Source organism: Microcaecilia unicolor, chromosome 4 (genome assembly GCF_901765095.1).
Source record: "Microcaecilia unicolor chromosome 4, aMicUni1.1, whole genome shotgun sequence".
Classification (NCBI taxonomy): domain Eukaryota; kingdom Metazoa; phylum Chordata; class Amphibia; order Gymnophiona; family Siphonopidae; genus Microcaecilia; species Microcaecilia unicolor.
The window spans coordinates 296,411,166-296,429,745 of NC_044034.1; the positions used below are offsets into that span (position 1 = coordinate 296,411,166).

The 18,580-nt window shown below is 45.2% G+C and overlaps 1 protein-coding gene across 1 annotated transcript in view; it reads left to right on the plus strand.

Moving 5' to 3' along the window:
* POLD2 (DNA polymerase delta 2, accessory subunit) overlaps window positions 1–17,693 on the plus strand; it is a 41,968-nt gene extending 24,275 nt beyond the window's left edge. Inside the window, 9 exon segments of the mRNA XM_030199607.1 lie at window positions 1,424–1,547; window positions 1,914–2,028; window positions 5,101–5,299; window positions 7,943–8,023; window positions 12,525–12,631; window positions 12,633–12,680; window positions 13,988–14,115; window positions 14,491–14,592; window positions 17,303–17,693. Coding sequence (XP_030055467.1) covers window positions 1,424–1,547; window positions 1,914–2,028; window positions 5,101–5,299; window positions 7,943–8,023; window positions 12,525–12,631; window positions 12,633–12,680; window positions 13,988–14,115; window positions 14,491–14,592; window positions 17,303–17,469 — 1,071 coding nt within the window. The 3' untranslated portion in view covers window positions 17,470–17,693.
* The last annotated feature ends 887 nt before the right edge of the window (window positions 17,694–18,580 follow it).

An 18,580-nucleotide genomic window follows, 5' to 3' on the forward strand; every position in this document is an offset into this window, starting at 1 on the left:
TTTCTAAATCATTTCTAAATATATTAAAAAGCAGCGGTCCTAGCACAGACCCCTGAGGAACCCCACTAACTACCCTTCTCCATTGTGAATACTGCCTTTTAAACCCACTCTCTGTTTCCTATCCTTCAACCAGTTTTTAATCCACAATAGGACATTTCCTCCTATCCCATGACCCTCCAATTTCCTCTGTAGCCTTTCATGAGGTACCTTGTCAAACGCCTTTTGGAAATCCAGATACACAATATCAACCGGCTCCCCTTTGTCCACATGTTTGTTTACTCCTTCAAAGAATTGAAGTAAATTGGTCAGGCAAGATTTCCCCACACAAAAGCCGTGCTGACTTGGTCTCAGTAATCAATGTCCTCGGATGTGCTCTGTAATTTTGTTTTTAATAATAGCCTCTACCATTTTCCCCGGCACCGACGTCAGACTCACCGGTCTATAATTTCCCGGATCTCCCCTGGAGCCTTTTTTAAAAATGGGCGTTACATTGGCCACCCTCCAATCTTCCGGTACCACGCTCGATTTTAAGGATAAGTTGCATATCACTAGCAGTAGCTCCGCAAGCTCATTTTTCAGTTCTATCAGTACTCTAGGATGAATACCATCCGGTCCAGGAGATTTGCTACTCTTCAGTTTGCTGAACTGCCCCATTACATCCTCCAGGTTTACCGTGAAGTCAGTAAGTTTCTCCGACTCGTCCGCTTGAAATACCATTTCCGACACCGGTATCCCACCCAAATCTTCCTCGGTGAAGACCGAAGCAAAGAATTCATTCAGTCTCTCCGCTACGTCGTTGTCTTCCTTGATCACCCCTTTTAACAATACTCTGAAAGCCACACTGAGCCTGCAAAGAGGTGGGAAAACGTGGGGTACAAATGCAATAAAATTGTATAGACTATTATACAAATAAAGAGGAAATGACAAGGCTGGAAATGACGTATCAGTGGAGTATATGCTCATTGGCACTGTAAAAAGTAGTGCTGGATTGGGATGTTGTCTAATTTTTGTAAGCATATAATAGCCATTTACACTGTATATAAAATGGAAGGAGAGCCAGGAGTTAGAACAGCGAAGGGTTGAAATAAATGTATGAAACGAGACAAGTTACCAGTTTTTTTTGTGTACCTTGACCAGGAATCCCATGTTCTAGCTACCTAATTTTTGGACCTAGTGAAGCCTGGCCATGTTATGGAGGTGACAGGTCTTGGATCTAGGGTGGAAAAGAAAGATGCAGACTGCTGCATTGATGGATTACCGTCTTGGAGACATCTCCTCTAATCTGGTCATCAAGGAGACTTGTGTCCCTGAGGGGGGTGGGGGGAAAGCCCAATTAAACTCAAACAAAAATGATATATGTTGATTTATACAGTGTAGAGGAATAATTTGATGATCATTTTCCTTACCTTCAATTTCTCAACAGCACAATCTGTTGCCACAGCCTCCACGGGCAAAATACATCCACCAATCAGATGAGCTGATACTGGAGGATGAATTACAGCGAATCAAATTAGAAGGAGCCATTGATGTACAGATGTTTGTCACAGGTGGGAAAACCATTTTTTTCTCTTTTTAGACTTTTATTTCCAGTACCACTACAGCAGGATCCTTAATTACTGGAACAGGGAAAGCCTAATCTGATGGCTAACCTGACAATATTCTTTAAAGACTGCCTGAGATATGCACAGTTGTTCACCATTTTGTGGTGAGTAGGAAAGATGGTTCATGTGCCCCTGCTGAAGCAGTATGTGGCTAAAGGGCATGAATGCTTAAAAGAGATGTTGCTCTGAGAGTTGGCTTTATTATGTTTCCGTGGGGCCTTCAGATGGTTCAATTTTGACACAATTGCTGGTGTTTCATATTTCTTTGTTACTGCTTTGCTACATGCTATCTTTATTTTGCTTCTGACTCAGGATCCATCCTTGCAGTGTATGGTGCAGAAGGTGAAGCTGGGGTATTTATGGTGGAAGACTACTGTACTGCAGATCTTCCCCCACAGATGCCAGTGGCAGAACTTGATACTGACAGGTGAGAGTGTGCTAGAATTACCGTCAGAATATCTGATCTGCTTTATAAAACATGCTTCCTTACACCAAAATCCTACTTTGACATGCTGCTCCCCAGTGCTACAGCGTTAGTTAGGAGAGGATCCTGCACTCCTGTAGCACTCGCTAGTGGTACAGCCTTAGGTGAATGCCACTGTGCTACAACCTTAGGTAAGAGTCTCACACTCCTGCAGTGCTCCCCAGTTCTACATCCTTAGGTCATCTTGTACTGTTTTATATACCTTAGTTATCTAATTTTAGGTTTTAACCAATAAACACACCCCTGATACAAAAAAAAATTTAAAATAAGAGCAATTCTATAATGTAGACATTCACATTTATGCTCCTGTTATTTGTATAAATGCTGGCATGGAGCCTAAGCAGTATTCTGCAAGAATCTGCTTAACTTGCAAAACTTGTGTTTACGGGAAGGGGGTGGTGCTTTGGGCAGGCATCATACAGAGGGGCGTAGCCTGGCTGGGTTATAGGCGGGGCTGCCACTTACAGAATACTGTAAGTTATGTAGATAGCTGCCACATTTAGGCACTAACACTTAAACCAGCTCCATGGCTGATGTAAGCATGCACACCTAAATTTTAGGCACATCAATAAAGGTTATGCTAGTATTCTATATTGGAACCTGAGCCTCTAGATTCCTTTACAAAATAGGCTCCTACCACATACCTGTGGAGGCACCTAGTTATAGAACTGGATAAACACCAACAAAACACCATTCCCCTGGCATTGTCATTCCTTCCGTGGCTTTTCTTGTATCCTCCACTCATTTTGTGTACCTTTTCTGCATTCCTAAGTGACACAAATGTATGTGATTGATGGTGTAAAAACACCGATAAATATCAATTTATTGTACTCTCAAATTAGCTGGAAAATAAACACCTTAAGGGGTACATAATTCAAAACGATTAACAAGGCCTGCCTGGTTAAATAGCCTTGGCCGGCTCTGCTGCTGATATTCAGTGACACTTAACCAGGCAGTGCTGCTGAGTATGAGCTCTGACTGCCATGGTATTATCCGGTTATTACCCTGGTGCCCTGAGTTGAGTGAGGATTTACCCAGTTATTGGCAACTTTCACTTCACTAAGTGGGTAAGTGCTTGGATAAAATTAAAACAGCAAAAAAGCTGTCTTACCTTTATTCACTTACAGCCTGATGATAAAAGGTAAATGCATGCGCTAGAGGCCTCTAGCGCCTGCATTTACCTTCACACATATGATCATCGGGCAAACAGCACCCACGAAGATCAATATCATAGAGCTCATGTAAATTAGATGTAAATGAGCTCTGCAGTATTCTGCCCCTTTGATCACAGAACAGTGCTCTGATCGTAGGAGAAGAATAGCACTTTAACCATATGCCAGTTAGGGTTAAGGCTCTGTTCCCATCCCCCATCAGAGTCAGGCAGCACAGGCTATCACTGTCAGTCCAGAATAACACCGTGTCCTTTGGGTCCATTGGACCCCCAGTCCCCCTGCCATCGCTTTGGCCCTGGTGGCCTAGTGCCCCCCAGACAGTGGTAGATCTCCAACCCCCCCCCCCCCCCCCCCCCCGCACCCAAATAAAAAATTCCTGTTGTCCCAATGGCCTGCAGACTCAGCACCCCCTCCACCTATAGCTTCATGATGGAGAAGGAAGTAGCACACTCCCTTCTCTTCCAGTACCACCTTCAAAATGGCAGTGCCCAGCCCAGTGCATCTTCAGATGCGCTGGGTGGGGCGTTCCTACTATATAAGGGAGTTTCTCTCTTATATGATAGGGAATCCTTCCGTCAAGGAGGTACGGAGAGGAGGGGGCAGCTAGACCAATAGGGTGTGGAGTAGTTGGGTTTACGGCCCACTGGGCCACCAGAGATTTTTGGGAGGTATTAGAGGGGCTAGAAATCCATTGGATCTCCAGCCCCCCCCCCCCCCCCCGGGGTGCCCATGTGTTGGGGGGGGGGGGGCAGGGAACCTGGAGGTCCGCCGTACCTTCAGATCCTGTGTCACTGTTGGGGGGGGTGCTTGGGGGGCTCTAGGCCACTAGGGCTGAAGCGATGGTGGGGGTCCATGGGTCCCATGGAGCTCCATCTCCCGCGTTTGACAGGTCTGGGCTTTTGACAGCCCCAACCTGTCAAACAAGTGTGGGAGGATTGTGCCTGAGCACATCCTCGGGCACAATCCTCTCGCACTTTTCCCCTATGATGAGAGCTAACAGCGTGCCTAAATTTGCATGCTCTTAGCTCTGATCACAAGGGCATTGTTGCCCTGTGCTGTTCCAGTGCCAATTTTAGAGCACTGTTTCGAACTGCGCGGGGCTTCCGTTCATCGAGGCCTTAGTTTTCTAGTTGCTGGCCTACGTATTGGCCAGTACCCAGATAATTGCTGGCGGCCTCATAATCCAGCTAACTTGGTGCTGGTGCCAAATATCCAGGTCTGATTCAGCCTGAGGCTGTCAGTGAACTTAAAATCGCTGACCGCTGTAGGCTAAATTTCAGCGAGTAGATTAATGTTTAAACACCTCAGATTAGAAACAATAAATTTCTCAGCCCACAAGAGGAATCAATTCACATATATTACCATCCTCTGTAATAATCTAATAAGAGCCTTGTTATTTGATCCCGAGCCTGTTAATAGCCACAGTGAAAACAATACATTTGAAATAACCAAACTTACATGTTCAATAAAAATTTATAAAACAATCATTATCCCACAGGGAGTATCTGTTCACATAAACCTTACCTAGTCGATGCAATAAACTGAAAACAGGCCCAATATTTGACCCTAAACTTGTTTTAGCTTGAGGATATAACTTAAAAAGCCTGAATAGTTACTGTCCATATTGCAGATTGATTGATTGGGTTCCCACTGTTATTCAAATGTATTATCTTAGTAATAGGAGTACCTTGGATGTATATAGAACTTTTTCTCCTTGCATGTTAGCATGCGTTTCTGCATCAGGGCGTAGTTTGCTGCTGCTGTGGATGCAGTCCTGTTCCTTTTGGCACCTGTGTGTGGTTATCAGCTCTGACATACACTCTGCATATGTTTCTTGGCACAGGTTTGTGCTTCTGGTGTCAGGCCTGGGGCTTGGAAGTAAGAGTGGTGAGAGCCTTCTGGGTCTGCAGCTACTTGTGGATGTGGTAACCGGACAGGTGGGAGATGAGGGGGAGCAGACAAGTGCTGCACAGATATCCCGGGTAATCCTGGCAGGGAACCTGCTGAGCCATGACACACAGAGCAGAGACTCCATAAGCAAGGTAAAGACTGAGAGCTGAAGAAGGGACTATGATGGTAGCTGGGAATAGCCTTAACACTCATACTGGAAAGGGAGCATCTGTGGAACTGACAAAAAAGGACCATTGTCTAACTCCAAAGACATAACTACCTTCTGCCCCAAAGTAAGTGAGGCACGATCCAAGCAACATTTCCATGCTGGGAAGCTGTTGCTAAGTAACTTCATGAATGAAGGTATGTTTACAGATGGTATGAGGCATATAGTGTTTTCCTCTGGGCAGCAGAATTATTTCATCTGAAAAGAGGGGGACAAGCTGAGCATGTATTTAGTTTTCTTATTAGAGGTTATTGTTTCATAATTTAATGTTTGGTAAGAGGTGATCTGGTATCCTGAGTTTCTTATTACTAGGGAATGTGCTTTTTTTACTGGCAAATATGCAACCACTGATCACCTTCCTGAATGTGACTTTCTGGAGTGGTTTCCCTGATGTTGGCTCAGTGGATGTCACTGGCTGAGAATCTGAAGTCTTCCCTGGGAGATTACAGCTTAGTGACATGACATAGTCTGATCGTTAGAAGCTAAAATAAGGGGTTACAGGGAAAAATGTTGCCTATGTAAACCTATAGTATGTCACATGCTGAAGTGCATGAAGAAGGGTAGTGGTATACTACTGAATCAGGGTGCTGAGGTCATTCTGTTCAGGAAGTACCCCAGTTTAGTAGAAGAAAGCTGTCAGTCCATTACATTTTAACTATGTGCATCCCATCTGTGTTTGCACAGTTAATTTTATTTATTTATTTGGATTTATTGATTACCTTTATGAAAAGATTCACCCAAAGCGGTGTACAGCAGGTACAGTTTAGCATAAAACTTACAATTTTGTTAACAGCATTACAATACTAAAATGACGAAGTATAAAACATAAAAACAATAAATGAGGTAAACTTGAAAACAGCAAATTGAAACCTAATAATAGGACTACCGTGAAACAGTAAAGATGATGTACGATGTCAGCATAATACTGTGGTGGAGTGGCCTGTAATCCTGACCCCTGCCCCTGGGAGGGGACTACACTTCAGCCTTAGAGAAGTTCTCTTTCTTGGAGAAAAACTCCTTGGCTGTGTTTAACCTTATACCTATGCCCCCTTATCAGACAGGCTGTAAGATGCAAGGCTGGACTTTCAGACATTTAAAAATAATTTGGATTAAAGAACACAGGAAGAGATACACCATTAGCTAGTCATAAATTTATCATAGAAGCTTGCTTATTACAAATAGAAAAATAGACATCTAATTACTGCTTTGCCAATTACAATTCATAAGCAATACATATCTTGTTCCTTGGAGGATTTACCAGCCTAGAGCAAAAGTGCTAAGCAGAGCTAGCAAGATTCCTGGTTATGTAGTGATAAACTATTCCTTTTCTAACTTTTTCTAACTATGTGTACGTGACAATTCTCAGTCTGCTGTCTCTGCTGATGGCCCCCTTATCGAAAACATTTGATTTACTTGTTCTATCAAAACCAGTCTCACAACCTCCAATCATAAATCTTTGCACAGAACAGTCCTAGGGCTTAACCTCCTCCTTCACCCCTTCCCGTTTCTATGCTTGCAAGTAAAATATTAAGATAAGATTATACTGGAATACTGTCTGACCTTACAGTGCTGTTTTACAGAGTTGGGCAAACTCTGCTCCACAGAAAAAGAGGCAGGCATCTTAAGAGTTACACAGTGGTCCACCATCTTATTGGCCACAGATTTATACAGGCCTAATGGTTAGAGCACCAGTCTTGACATCCAGAGGTGGCTAATTCAAATCCTTGTGATCTTGAGCAAGTCACTTAACCCTCCATTGCCTCAGGTATAAAATTAGATTGTGAGCCCTCCAGGGACAGGGAAGTACCCAGTGTACCTGAATGTAACTCATCTTGAGCTACTACTGAAAAAAGTGTGAGCAAAATCCAAATAAATAAATACTAATGAAATATCTAATAAGCACACAATTAGAACATTGAAATAACGTAGGGCCAAGTGGAGAGATATAGATGGAGACAAGATGTGTGGTACAGAGTCAGTTGGGTAAATAGATGGGTGGCTAAACTCAAGGCAAGTTCTTTGTACAGTTAAGATATAAGGAACTGATCTAAGTTACAGTGTGTGTTGCAAGCTAATCCAGGTGCAGAATGAGTACGAGATATGGGCCTGGATCCCCTTCTCTACAGTCCAATGCACCGACCACTAGGCTACTCCAGGGACCTGCTTATTGCTCTAATAGGACTGGCCATAACATCTGGCCGTCAGAAGCTGTTATATGTTGTTTCTTTCACATCTTTAGGGGTTGGCAGGGGGTCATTGACTACTGGGTGAGTAAGGGCGTCATTCCTTTATTCCTCCAGTGGTCATCTGATTATTTCGGGCACTTTTTTGTGGCTTGGTCATAATTAAAATTGGTCTAGCTCAAAATGTCTTAATTTTCTCTGTGGAGCTACAGCCAGGTATATTCCATGAGCTTAAGCAGTACTTTTTCAGCAATTTTGTGGAAACTTACTGCTTGTCTTGTGGATAGTTAGAGATCCTGTACTAGTGATGGTGTTAATATGGGACTTTTATATCTGCTAGAACTTAAAGAATCACTGCTCTAACTCTGCTTCCATATATGTTTCAGGCGCGGTACCTGACGAAGAAGACGCAAGCTGCCAGTGTGGAGGCCATTAAAATGCTGGATGAGATCCTATTGCAACTGAGTGTGAGCTTTCTTGGTTTAGGGGCACTAGGAATTGGGGTTTTGTTGTCTTTGAGAGAGCTCTCTGTTTTTTGGACCTAGAGAAGTTTATGGCATTTAGAGAATTCTGAAGGTTTTGTGGGCATTTCTGACCCCTGTAGACATACAGGAGATCATTTTAGAGCAGTTGCACAGCATGTACATAGAATTGCCATGGGATGCACAGATTGAAAGGGGGCATGTAATGGGCACAATTTAGACAGTGCAAAAAAAGTTATACATGTACTCCTGCTTTTCCTGTTGGATTTTTCATCCCTGAGGCTTCGGTGTCAGCAAACTGGTTGTTTTGACCTGAGCTTTATAGGAGCAATTAAGGGGGGAAATTGTATTTAACCTTCTGGTTTTTTTAAAATGACCCAAAAAATGGTAAATATTGAACTTTAGGATCTTAACTCCTAAATTAGTGACTTTTATACGTAGTTCTCCGAGGACAAGCAGTTTGATTGTTCTCACATGTGGGTCGACGTCCGCGTTGGCCCAGGAAGCTGCAAATTTTTGCAAGCAAAAAAGTAAAGTTTTGCCAGAGTCTTCTGGCGTGCGAACAGTGCACACCGCGCATGCGCAGACGACTTCCTGCCTGTCACGCGAGCGTGCCCCTTCAGTTTGTTCGTGTCCGCAGACAAGGTGACAGGTTTTTTTTCCTGTGCTCCTCGTAAGACCGAGAAAAAGAGTCTGACGACTTTAATTCTATTTTTCTTATTTGTCTCATTTTTTCCTTTAAAAAAAAAAAATCCCGTAGCTAACTCTTAGTTTAGCCCCCTTTTTAAGTTTACTTTCTTTTTGGACGCGGCCAGTTCTCCCTTTCTTTTGTGCCCCTTTTTCTTTTAATAGGCACAATCGCGTCTTTTGATTTTGCCGAAGCCGTTTTTCCTTCCATGTCATCGAAGACACCCAGCGGCTTCAGATGTTGTACACGGTGCAACCGGACCATCTCAGGTACCAATACTCAAGCGTGGTGTATCCAATGTCTTGGGCCTGACCATAGCCCAGGCGCTTATAGTCTGTGTCTTCGTATGAAGAAGCGGACCCAAGTGTCTCGAGAAGCCCAATTTGAAAAGCTTTTTGGGGCTCTGTCCGGTCCCTTGACATCAACATCGGTACCGAGGTCGTCTGCGTCGACATCGAGAGGAGCATCGATGTCGGGAGCTAAGGTAATGGCTGATGAGAGATCCTGTTATGCAGGCCCCCCGGGACCGACCTTCGTCGGCCCCGGCCCCGAGGAGACATGAGGATTCCACGTCCTCCTCATCAGTACTGAGGTGTCTCGATGACGGGCGTCGAGCGAAGGCGAAGAAGCATCGTCATTGTTCTCCTTCGACACACGGTGCTGGGAGCTCCAGGGCGTAGAAGGATTCGGCACCCGAGAAGCGTTGTCACCGAGAGGACCGCTCCCCCTCTATACAGGAGGTGCCGATGTGTCGGTCTTCTAGCAGCCCGGTACCTGCTCCTGAGCCTTGTCAGATTCTGACACTGCCTACTCCACCGGCCCTGCAGCCTTTTCCGATGGAGGGACTGCTATGTCAGGCAGCTTCAGTGTCAGGGGTGCTTGCGCCTTTCGTACTGTCTGCTGCAGTGGTGTGTGGCCCTTTCCTGCGGTGAGGTCCCCGGCCCCAGTGCTGCCTACAGCGTCGGCTGCCACCCAGGTCGACTCCCCTTCGACGTCGGTGGAGGAAGCTTCGCCGCAGTCTGAGCGGGTGTCGGCCTCTCGACATTGCCATCGAGGACGTCGTTCCACAGCATCGAGGCAGGCTCAGTCTCGGAGTACCTTAAGATAGGTCTTATCTGGTACTGAACAGGAGCATTCGTGGGAGTCAGAGGAAGATCCCAGGTACTCTATGGGATTCCCTCTGAACCTTCCCCTCCACCAGAGAGGAGACTATCTCCTCCAGAGAGTCTATCCTTTTCCTCTTTTGTCCGGGAAATGGCTACAGCTATTCCCTTCCCTGTGGAAGTTGAGGATGAGCCCAGGGCTGAGATGCTCAAAGTCCTGGACTATTCTTCTCCACCTAAAGAGGCTGTAACAGTTCCTCTGCATAAGATACTGAAGGAAATCCTTATGCTGAACTGGTCAGTCCCTCTGTCCGGCCCCGTGATCCCGAAGAAAGCTGAATCCCAGAATCGGATCCATGGTGAACCTGGATTGATGAGGTCTCAGTTACCCCGCAATTCTATGGTGGTGGACTCCGCCCTCAAGAGAGCCAGGAGTACTAGGGACTATGCTTTGGTGCCCCCAGGCAGAGAAGCTAGGACTCTTGATTCTTTTGGGAGGAAGACGTATCAGGCTGCTATGTTCGCCGCCAAAATTCAATCATACCAGCTCTTCACAAGCGTACACTTGCAGACCTCGGTGAGGCAACTGTCTAGCTTGGTTGATGCACTCTCTCCGGAGCAAGCCGAGCCTTTTCGCCAGGTGGTCAGGCAGCAGAAGGCGTGTCGAAAATACTTGGCTAGGGCTACGTTCAACACTTTTGATGTAGCATCCAGGATTGCTGCTTAAGGTATAGTGATGCGTAGACTCTCATGGCTGCGTGTCTGACCTGGATCATTCGGTCTAGCAGCGAATGGCAGATGTTCCTCGCCGGGGGGATAACCTTTTTGGTGAGAAAGTAGAGGATCTGGTTGATCAAATCAAGAAGCTTAATGATGCTATGGATTCTCTCTCCCGCCGGGCGTCTTCTGCTACTACCTCATCTAGGAGGTTTTTTTGGGGGGGAAGAGGAATGCTCCCTATTCCTATGCTAGGCATAGGTACTCTTACTTCTCAACAGCCTGCCCAGGCTCAGCCCCAGTGTGCTCGTTTTCGTCAACAGCGTGCGTCTAAGGCCCCTGCTGCTCCCCAGCAAAAGCAGGGGACAGTTTTTTGACTGGCTACAGTTAAGCATAGCCTCAATAAAGTGTCCGTACCGGACGACTTGCCGGTCAGGGGGAGGTTGATATTTTTTCACCAAAGGTGGCCTCTCATAACCTCTGACCGGTGGGTTCTTCAAATAGTCCGGTTAGGATACACCCTCAATCTGGAATCCAAACCTCCATATTGCCCACCGGGAGCTCATTCTTACAGCTCCCAGTACAAACAGGTACTTACAGAGGAACTCTCCGCCTTCTAAAGGCTAATGCGTTCAAACCCGTTCCACTAGGGGAAGAAGGGCTGGAATTCTGTTCCAGGTACTTCCTTGTGCAGTAAAAGACGGGGGGATGCACCCCATCCTAGACCTAAGGGCCCTGAACAAATTTCTTGTCCGAGAAAAGTTCAGGATGGTTTCCCTGGGCACCCTTCGTCCCATGATTCAGGAAAACGATTGGCTATGCTCTCTGAACTTAAAGGATGCTTACACACACTTCTCGATTCTTCCAACTCACAGGAGGTATCTTCGATTTCGGCTGGGAACACAGCACTTCTAGTACCGTGTACTGCCCTTTGGTCTGGCGTCTGCGCCCAGAGTGTTTACAAAGTGCCTAGTGGTGGTCGCAGCGTTGCTACGCAGACTGGGAGTGCATGTGGTCCATTATCTCGACGATTGGCTAGTGAAGAGCACATCGGAGACAGGTTCTCTACAGTCCATGCGAATGACTATGCTTGGATGATTAATTTTGCAATCTTATAAAATAATAAAAATAAACCCTTGTGGTAGATATTCAGTGGGATATAGCCTGATAGGAAGGCTTCTACCTGTTAAAATCCCACTAGCTGGCTATATCACTGATTTTCAGCAGTTAACTGGTTGTGCTCAGTTGCATATCAGCACAGACCACTGCGGCACTGTCTGGCTAGTGCTGGGGGAGTGGAGCCAGAACTTATTCGGTTAGCAGTGGTTTTCAGTCTGCTAACCAATAAGTGTCTGGATAAAGTTAGCATGGCAAAAAGTCTGTCCAGACTTTATTTGGGAGAGAAATCCAGAAGAGGAAACTTTTCAAGCAGTCCAAAATTGCAGAATACACATTTCTGATATTGAAAAACCTTTATTCCAACCACCTTAAAACTGTGTGTTCCATTTTAGTTTAATTATGTTCAAGATTTTTATGATTTTTAATTTTAGTTTTGATTGTACAGTTTAAGCCCCTGACCGCAACCTCTAGGAAGGTAAAATGTGGCCACATCAGGTGTTGTATATTTTAAAGTGGTTGAAATAAAAGCTTTTCTATATCAGAAGACGTGTATCTGCTTTTCTGGACTGCAGACTTTATCTGGGTACTGGTCTGAATATTGGCCAGCACTGGATAACTTTGAGCGGCCACCTATTACCTAGATATTCAACGCTGGTGCCCAGATTAGATATCTGGATCTGATTTAGCCTGTGGCAGTTGATATTTTTAATTCACTGAATATCTTAATGCTGTTTACCAACGTGCTCACAATTGCCGTAGATTTCCACAATTGTGAAGCCACTCAGAAAATACAGCTGCTTGCGTGCAGAGTCTGTGATGTAACTAAACAGTGTGAGATCGACATCTTTGTTTATTACAGGCTTCTGTTCCCGTGGATGTTATGCCTGGCGCTTTTGATCCAACCAACTACACCATGCCACAGCAGCCTCTCCATCACTGTATGTTCCCCAATCTGCTGTGTTTAGCACCTGCAACTCGTCACCAACCCCTACCAAGCAGACATCGACGGTGTCAGGTATGGAGACTGGTCTCTTATTTCACCCACATACAGCTCCTGCACACTGATTTCTACTGATGCTTTCAGCTCTTACGTACTTTAAAGGTGCTGTCTCTGTATGGAGTATTGAAGAGAGTAGGACCAATGCAGTCCATTAGTGTTGTGACAACAGATTTCCTCAGTAATGGCTGGTGGGTTAAAAAGTAGATAGTGCAATAAGTGCTGTGTCGCCTCCGTTTACTATTTCTGTGTCCCTATACGCATCTCTGTCTCTCCATTTTCGTTGTCTCTTTTCTGGACAATTCCACTTCATCCCAATCCTCTGTAATGTGAAATGGTGTGATTTTACAGACAGGTTGCCACTGAGTGTCCTTTTTATTATATGGTTTTTATCCATAACGCTAGTACAGTGACTCCAGCTACATTATGGCTTTTCCGCACCTACAGTATCCCCTATCTGTGGGTGTGGAAAGAATCTATTAAGTTCTTGCACCTCTGCAGTCTGCTAGATGTGGTCCTTCTAGGGTGTTACTGAGATGTGGGCTAAGCTGTTAGAAGGTGAGGAGTTTTGGTTACAGATGTCCTGGGGCAGATTAGAAATTAAGATCTGAAGTAAAGTCATGATATGCTGCTGACCACTGACTGATTCTTTCACTTCTTCATCGGTTCAAATGCAGCCTAGGTCAGGAATCGCTAAAATGGTTGGTGGTCAATAGCCCTTTTTTTCTACCGAGTCTCTGGAGTGAGTTATAACCTAGTTCCCAGTTGATAAATATCCAAAACTGATACACTGTCAGATAGCCTCAGTCCAGCAGCTTTCATCACACACAATCTTCTGTAGAATTTTAAAAACATGGGACCCGATATTTTTAAACGATTTAAAGACCAGGAGACGCCTGTCCGGGGCTAACCGGCATATTCAGCGGCACTTAACTGGATAGTGCTGCTGAATGTCCAGTTAGCATCTAACCTGAAACTGGCTGTTTTGAGAGCATCCTGGGAGTGAAGTTGGCACTTTGGCTGGTTAAGCGTCAATATTCAGCATTTTACCGGCCAAGGTAACCACATAAATAGGACCACATAAAAGTCAGTCCTCTCTTTATGCGGTGCTCCATAGCCAGTTAAGTGCTGAATATCACACTTAACAGCTATGTTTTAGCCTGCTTCAGAAACCTGGAAATTCAATGCTGGAGCCCAAACATGGCCCGGCATTGAATTTCCGGGCATAACGCTGAGCACCTCTAGCTGAATATTGACCCCTGTGTGTGGAAATTATCTAGACAAATTTCAGCAATTGTAACTGTGATTTCTATCCTCACCTTCAGGTTTCTGGGGACCTCAGGACAGAACATCAGTGATATTTTTAAATACAGCAGTATGAAGGATTATATGGAGATCCTGGAGTGGACTCTGAGGATTGGGCACATCAGCCCCACTGCCCCAGACACACTAGGTAAGAGCAGGCGAGGCTTTAATTGTTCACATAGTTGTCCTAGTAGGTCCTGGACATAGCATGAGAGGAGCCCTAGACTCCCCATCATTTGGACACCCACCAGAACAAATCAAGCGGACCTAAATAGCAGTTCATTTTGTTTCAGATCATTTTAACATTTGTGTGCTGTGTTTGGAAAATAAAATCACCAAGGGCACTGAAGAGCCACATGTGACACCCAAACTTTGTTGTAACAACGATTCATAAAGAGGAAACAGTTCTACAAGGTGGAATTTGGTGCACTATAGCTTGTGGTTTTAAGCTAAATAATGTTCTTAAGAGGTTAGCATCTCTTTATGGTAATAACTAAAAGGTTCTTGGTGATTTTTTTTTCAGGTTGTTACCCATTTTACAAGTCTGACCCCTTCATCCTGCAGGATTGCCCTCACGTCTATTTCTGTGGCAATGCCCCAAGTTTCAAATCAAAGGAGATTAGAGGTAAGTGGACAGCCCTGACAAGTCTGGAAGCAGGATTGGACACATTCACAGCTGGATTAGTGAATTACATTAGCAGCGGTAGAATGGGTCACAACTGTCATCAGATTTTTTGACTTTGTGGAATTTGATGGAGTATTACATAAAAAGCAATGCCTGCATAAGGGATATTAGGGGAGGCATTTATTTCCTAAGAAGTGCTACTTGGCCATTTAGAAGGTAGATACACCAATTCTCTCCTAACTGTGGACCCTATTCACTTGAAAGGATATGGTATGAAGACCCATGCACACAGCTCTCTGTCTCTATCATACCCTGCAGCACACTCTACTTTTCTCTTGCTCAGACTCATATACATGGTTCTATCAATGGAACTATGTTGAATACTGAGATCCACACAGCATTACCAGTGCACCTAATCTGCAGCACCTTCTCCTACTCCAATACTGAGATCCCACACACATTACCAATGCACCTCATAGCTAATCTTCAGCGCCTTCTGTTACTCCAATACTGAGATCCCACACACAACACTACCAGTGCACCTCACACCTAATCTGCAGCACCTTCCTGCTATTTCTGTGCTGGGCTTAATTAGAGCCAAGTCTGAAACTCATATTGACCTATGTGCCAGTTTACTTTTTATATCTTGTATATAATCTTGAATCTTACATTAGATTTAAGATCAACTGTTATATATTTGTGTGTTTTGTTTAAAGATTGTGTACGTAGATGGCAACCTGCTTAGATTTTTAGATAATGTTTTCAAAAGGGGTGGGCTGGGTCAAAGGAGAAGGCTGTGCAGGCTGCAGGCAGCCTTTGAGTAAGGCTGCTGCTAGCCTGTAGGGCCCAAGACTTCTGCTTGAAAAGGTACATAGGAAGGAAGGGGGAAGAGAGAGCCAGAGCAGGTCTGGCGGGGGGGGGGGGGGGGGGGGCAGAGAGGGAGCGATGCCAGACCACATACAGTGGGGGGAGAAATGGGGGAGAAGGCTGAAAGGGGGGCAGCACACTTTTAAAAAGGTACAATTTGGGGGGGGGGGGGGGAGGGAGAGATGCCAGAGTGGGAGGGGAACTGAGAGAACTGCGGGCAGCATCTGGGGAGGGGGAGAGAATTGAGAGAGAACTGCGAGCACCATGCAGGGGGGATGGAAGAAGTAGCGAGGGAATTGAGAGAGAACCGCTGGCACAGTGCGGGAAGGGGTATATGGAAGGAGGGAATTGAAATTGAACCGCTGGCACCATTCAGGGTAGAGGGGGGAGTGAAATTGAGAGAGAACCTTGGGTACCGTGAAGGAGGAGGAATTGAGAGAGAACTATGGGCACTGTGAAGGGGAGGAATTGAGAGAGAACTGTGGGCACCGTGAGGAGGAGGGAGGGAGTTGAGAGAGAACCACGAGCACCATGGCAGGGGGGAAGGAGGAGGTAGGGAGGGAATTGAGTGAATTGCAGGCACGGGAGGGAGGGAATTGAAATTGAACCACTGGCACCTTGCAGGGAAGAGGAGGGAGTGAAATTGAGAGAGAACCTTGGGCACTGTGAAGGGGGAGTGAAATTGAGCGAGAACTGCGGGCACCGTGGAGGGGGAGGAATTGAGAGAGAACCGCAGGCATGGTGCAGGAGGGAGGGAGGGAGGGAATTGAGAACCACGGGCAGGGCCAAAAGAGGAGGGAGAGATGCTGGATTGTGCACAGGGGGAGGAAGAAATACAGAGAAATGCTAAACTGGAGGAGGGGGTGAGAAATATAGATAGATGCCAAACTAGGGGAGAGAAGGAGGGAAGTGGAGGGAGAAGAGAGAGGGAGATATGTTGGGCTCAGAGGGAGGGAGGGAAAAGAGAGAGATAAAAGATAGTGACCTGGGGTGGAGAGGTTGGAGGAAAGGAAGAAAAGAGAGCAGTGTTGGATTCGGGAGGGGGGAAGTTGGGATTTAGAGAGAGACCTTGGGAGTAAAAGGAGGGAGGGGGAGAGAGGTGGACCAGATTTTGGGCCTTTAATCAGTGGCACATCTGGGGGGGGGGGGGGAGGGCAGGACCTTGGAGACCCGGGCCCTTCACCTTGGGCTTAGGCCCTTCCAAAGCTGCACTACTTGTTCAATGGCTGGTGGGGTAGCTGAAGCCCTGCCAGCCAAAGAAATCCGCTACCTCAGAAGTGAGGAAGTCAGTGGCATACCTCCGCTCGGGGAGTGCTGGCATCTGCAGCTGGAGGCAGCCTGCTGACTTCCTCGCTCATAAGCCAGTACAAGGAGGAAGGGGGCGGCTTTGGCACTGGATTTTTTTTCTACTGGTGGGGCTTCGGTATCCCCACCAGACCAGCAAAGGTATGATACCTAATGTGTGTGGGGGGGGGGGGGGGGGGGGGGAGAGAAAATGCATACCCCCACTTTTAGTCATGCAGTTAAAATTTTTAAGCATGCAATTGATTGCAATTAAAAATTCTAATCAAAATACAGCTCTACTTTTTTTTTTTTTTTTTTTTTAAATAAATAAAGTAAACATCTGTATTTTCTGAATATAAATCTTTGCCAGAAGATTTGAGAATTATGAGTTCTTATCTTCTGGAAACATTTAAAAACTTGTTTATTTAAAACATTTATGTCATAATTTTCTGTCATTTTGGGTTTTTTTTGTTCTTTGAATCGTTTTGAGAGTTGGCAGAATACAGAAGCCACAATACATTACATTCTCTCTTTCTTCTCTCTTCCAATTGACCACTAGGTGAGGACGGTCAGCGGGTACTTCTGCTCACCATCCCAGAATTCTGCATGTCACAAATTGCCTGCTTGGTAAACCTGCACACTCTGGAGTGCCAGCCAATGTGCTTCTCCAGTTTCGGTGCCGACGAAGACATGGAGACCATTGGAGTGATGGATATCAGCCATTGACGGCAAATGGAAAATGAAATGGACTCTACTGGCAAAATAAACTCGCCTGTTTACTAAGCCGTGCTAGAGGCTGCCATGCTCTAATGTCAGCACAGCCCATTCACTTTGGTTTGTAGATAGGAGAAGACCACTGTTACTCATCACCAATTTTATATTGTTTTCTACTATTTTTTTGTTTACAGTTTTTTATGGAACCCATCAATAAATAGCATTTGTGGATCAGTTTGATGTTCCAAGAAATGATTTTGGGACTGATTTTCAGTAGGCCATCTAATTGCAGAACCTGCACACACTACATCTCTTTCATTCAGGTAGTTTCTCATTGAAAATTAGCTAGTGTAAATACCTGAATGCATATGTACTTTCACCTGCTGGCTGTATTGGTGTAGAAGAGTGTACATGTATTTGAAAATGAAGTGCATTCCCTATTTTCGTAGACACACAATTGGGAGGGAATGCTATGTAAAGTACTGTCCCATGGAAGCCCACACATACTTTTAACTGAACATAGGTGGGCAGTTTTTATGCACGCTGTGTTAGATAAGTTGGTGTTTCCTGGGTCAATGGCTTAGAAATTCATTCTGTTAGGGGAAATTTTATAAAAGGTCCTACATGAAATGCACATTTTATTACAGAACACCTATTTTCTAAAGGCAACAAGCACTTAAATCATTTTGTAAACTAGGCTGACAGAATTATCCCTACTAGTACACAGATTCTCTTGAACAAATTCACACTTGCTGTGAAGATTTTAATGTGTACATGGACTCTGTATGTATACTCATCATTTTATAAAATATGGTGTAACTACATTCTCTCCTCCCCTCCCCCCCCCAAACACTTACCCCCTGTTTACTAAAGCTTAACTCGAGTTATCTGCAGCAGGGCCCGTTTTATTCCTGTGGGCCCTCCTACAGATAACTTGAGCTAAGCTTTAGTAAACAAACCCCCCTTAGATTCTGTTTTTTTTGTTGTTTTTTTTGTCAGCATGCTTGTATGCACATATGTGGTCACACTATTTTATAAGGTAAACATGCTTTCCTGATTGTCCCACCAGACTAATCAAGACACTTGGGTTTGTGCCATCCTACCAGCACATCAGTGCCGTAGC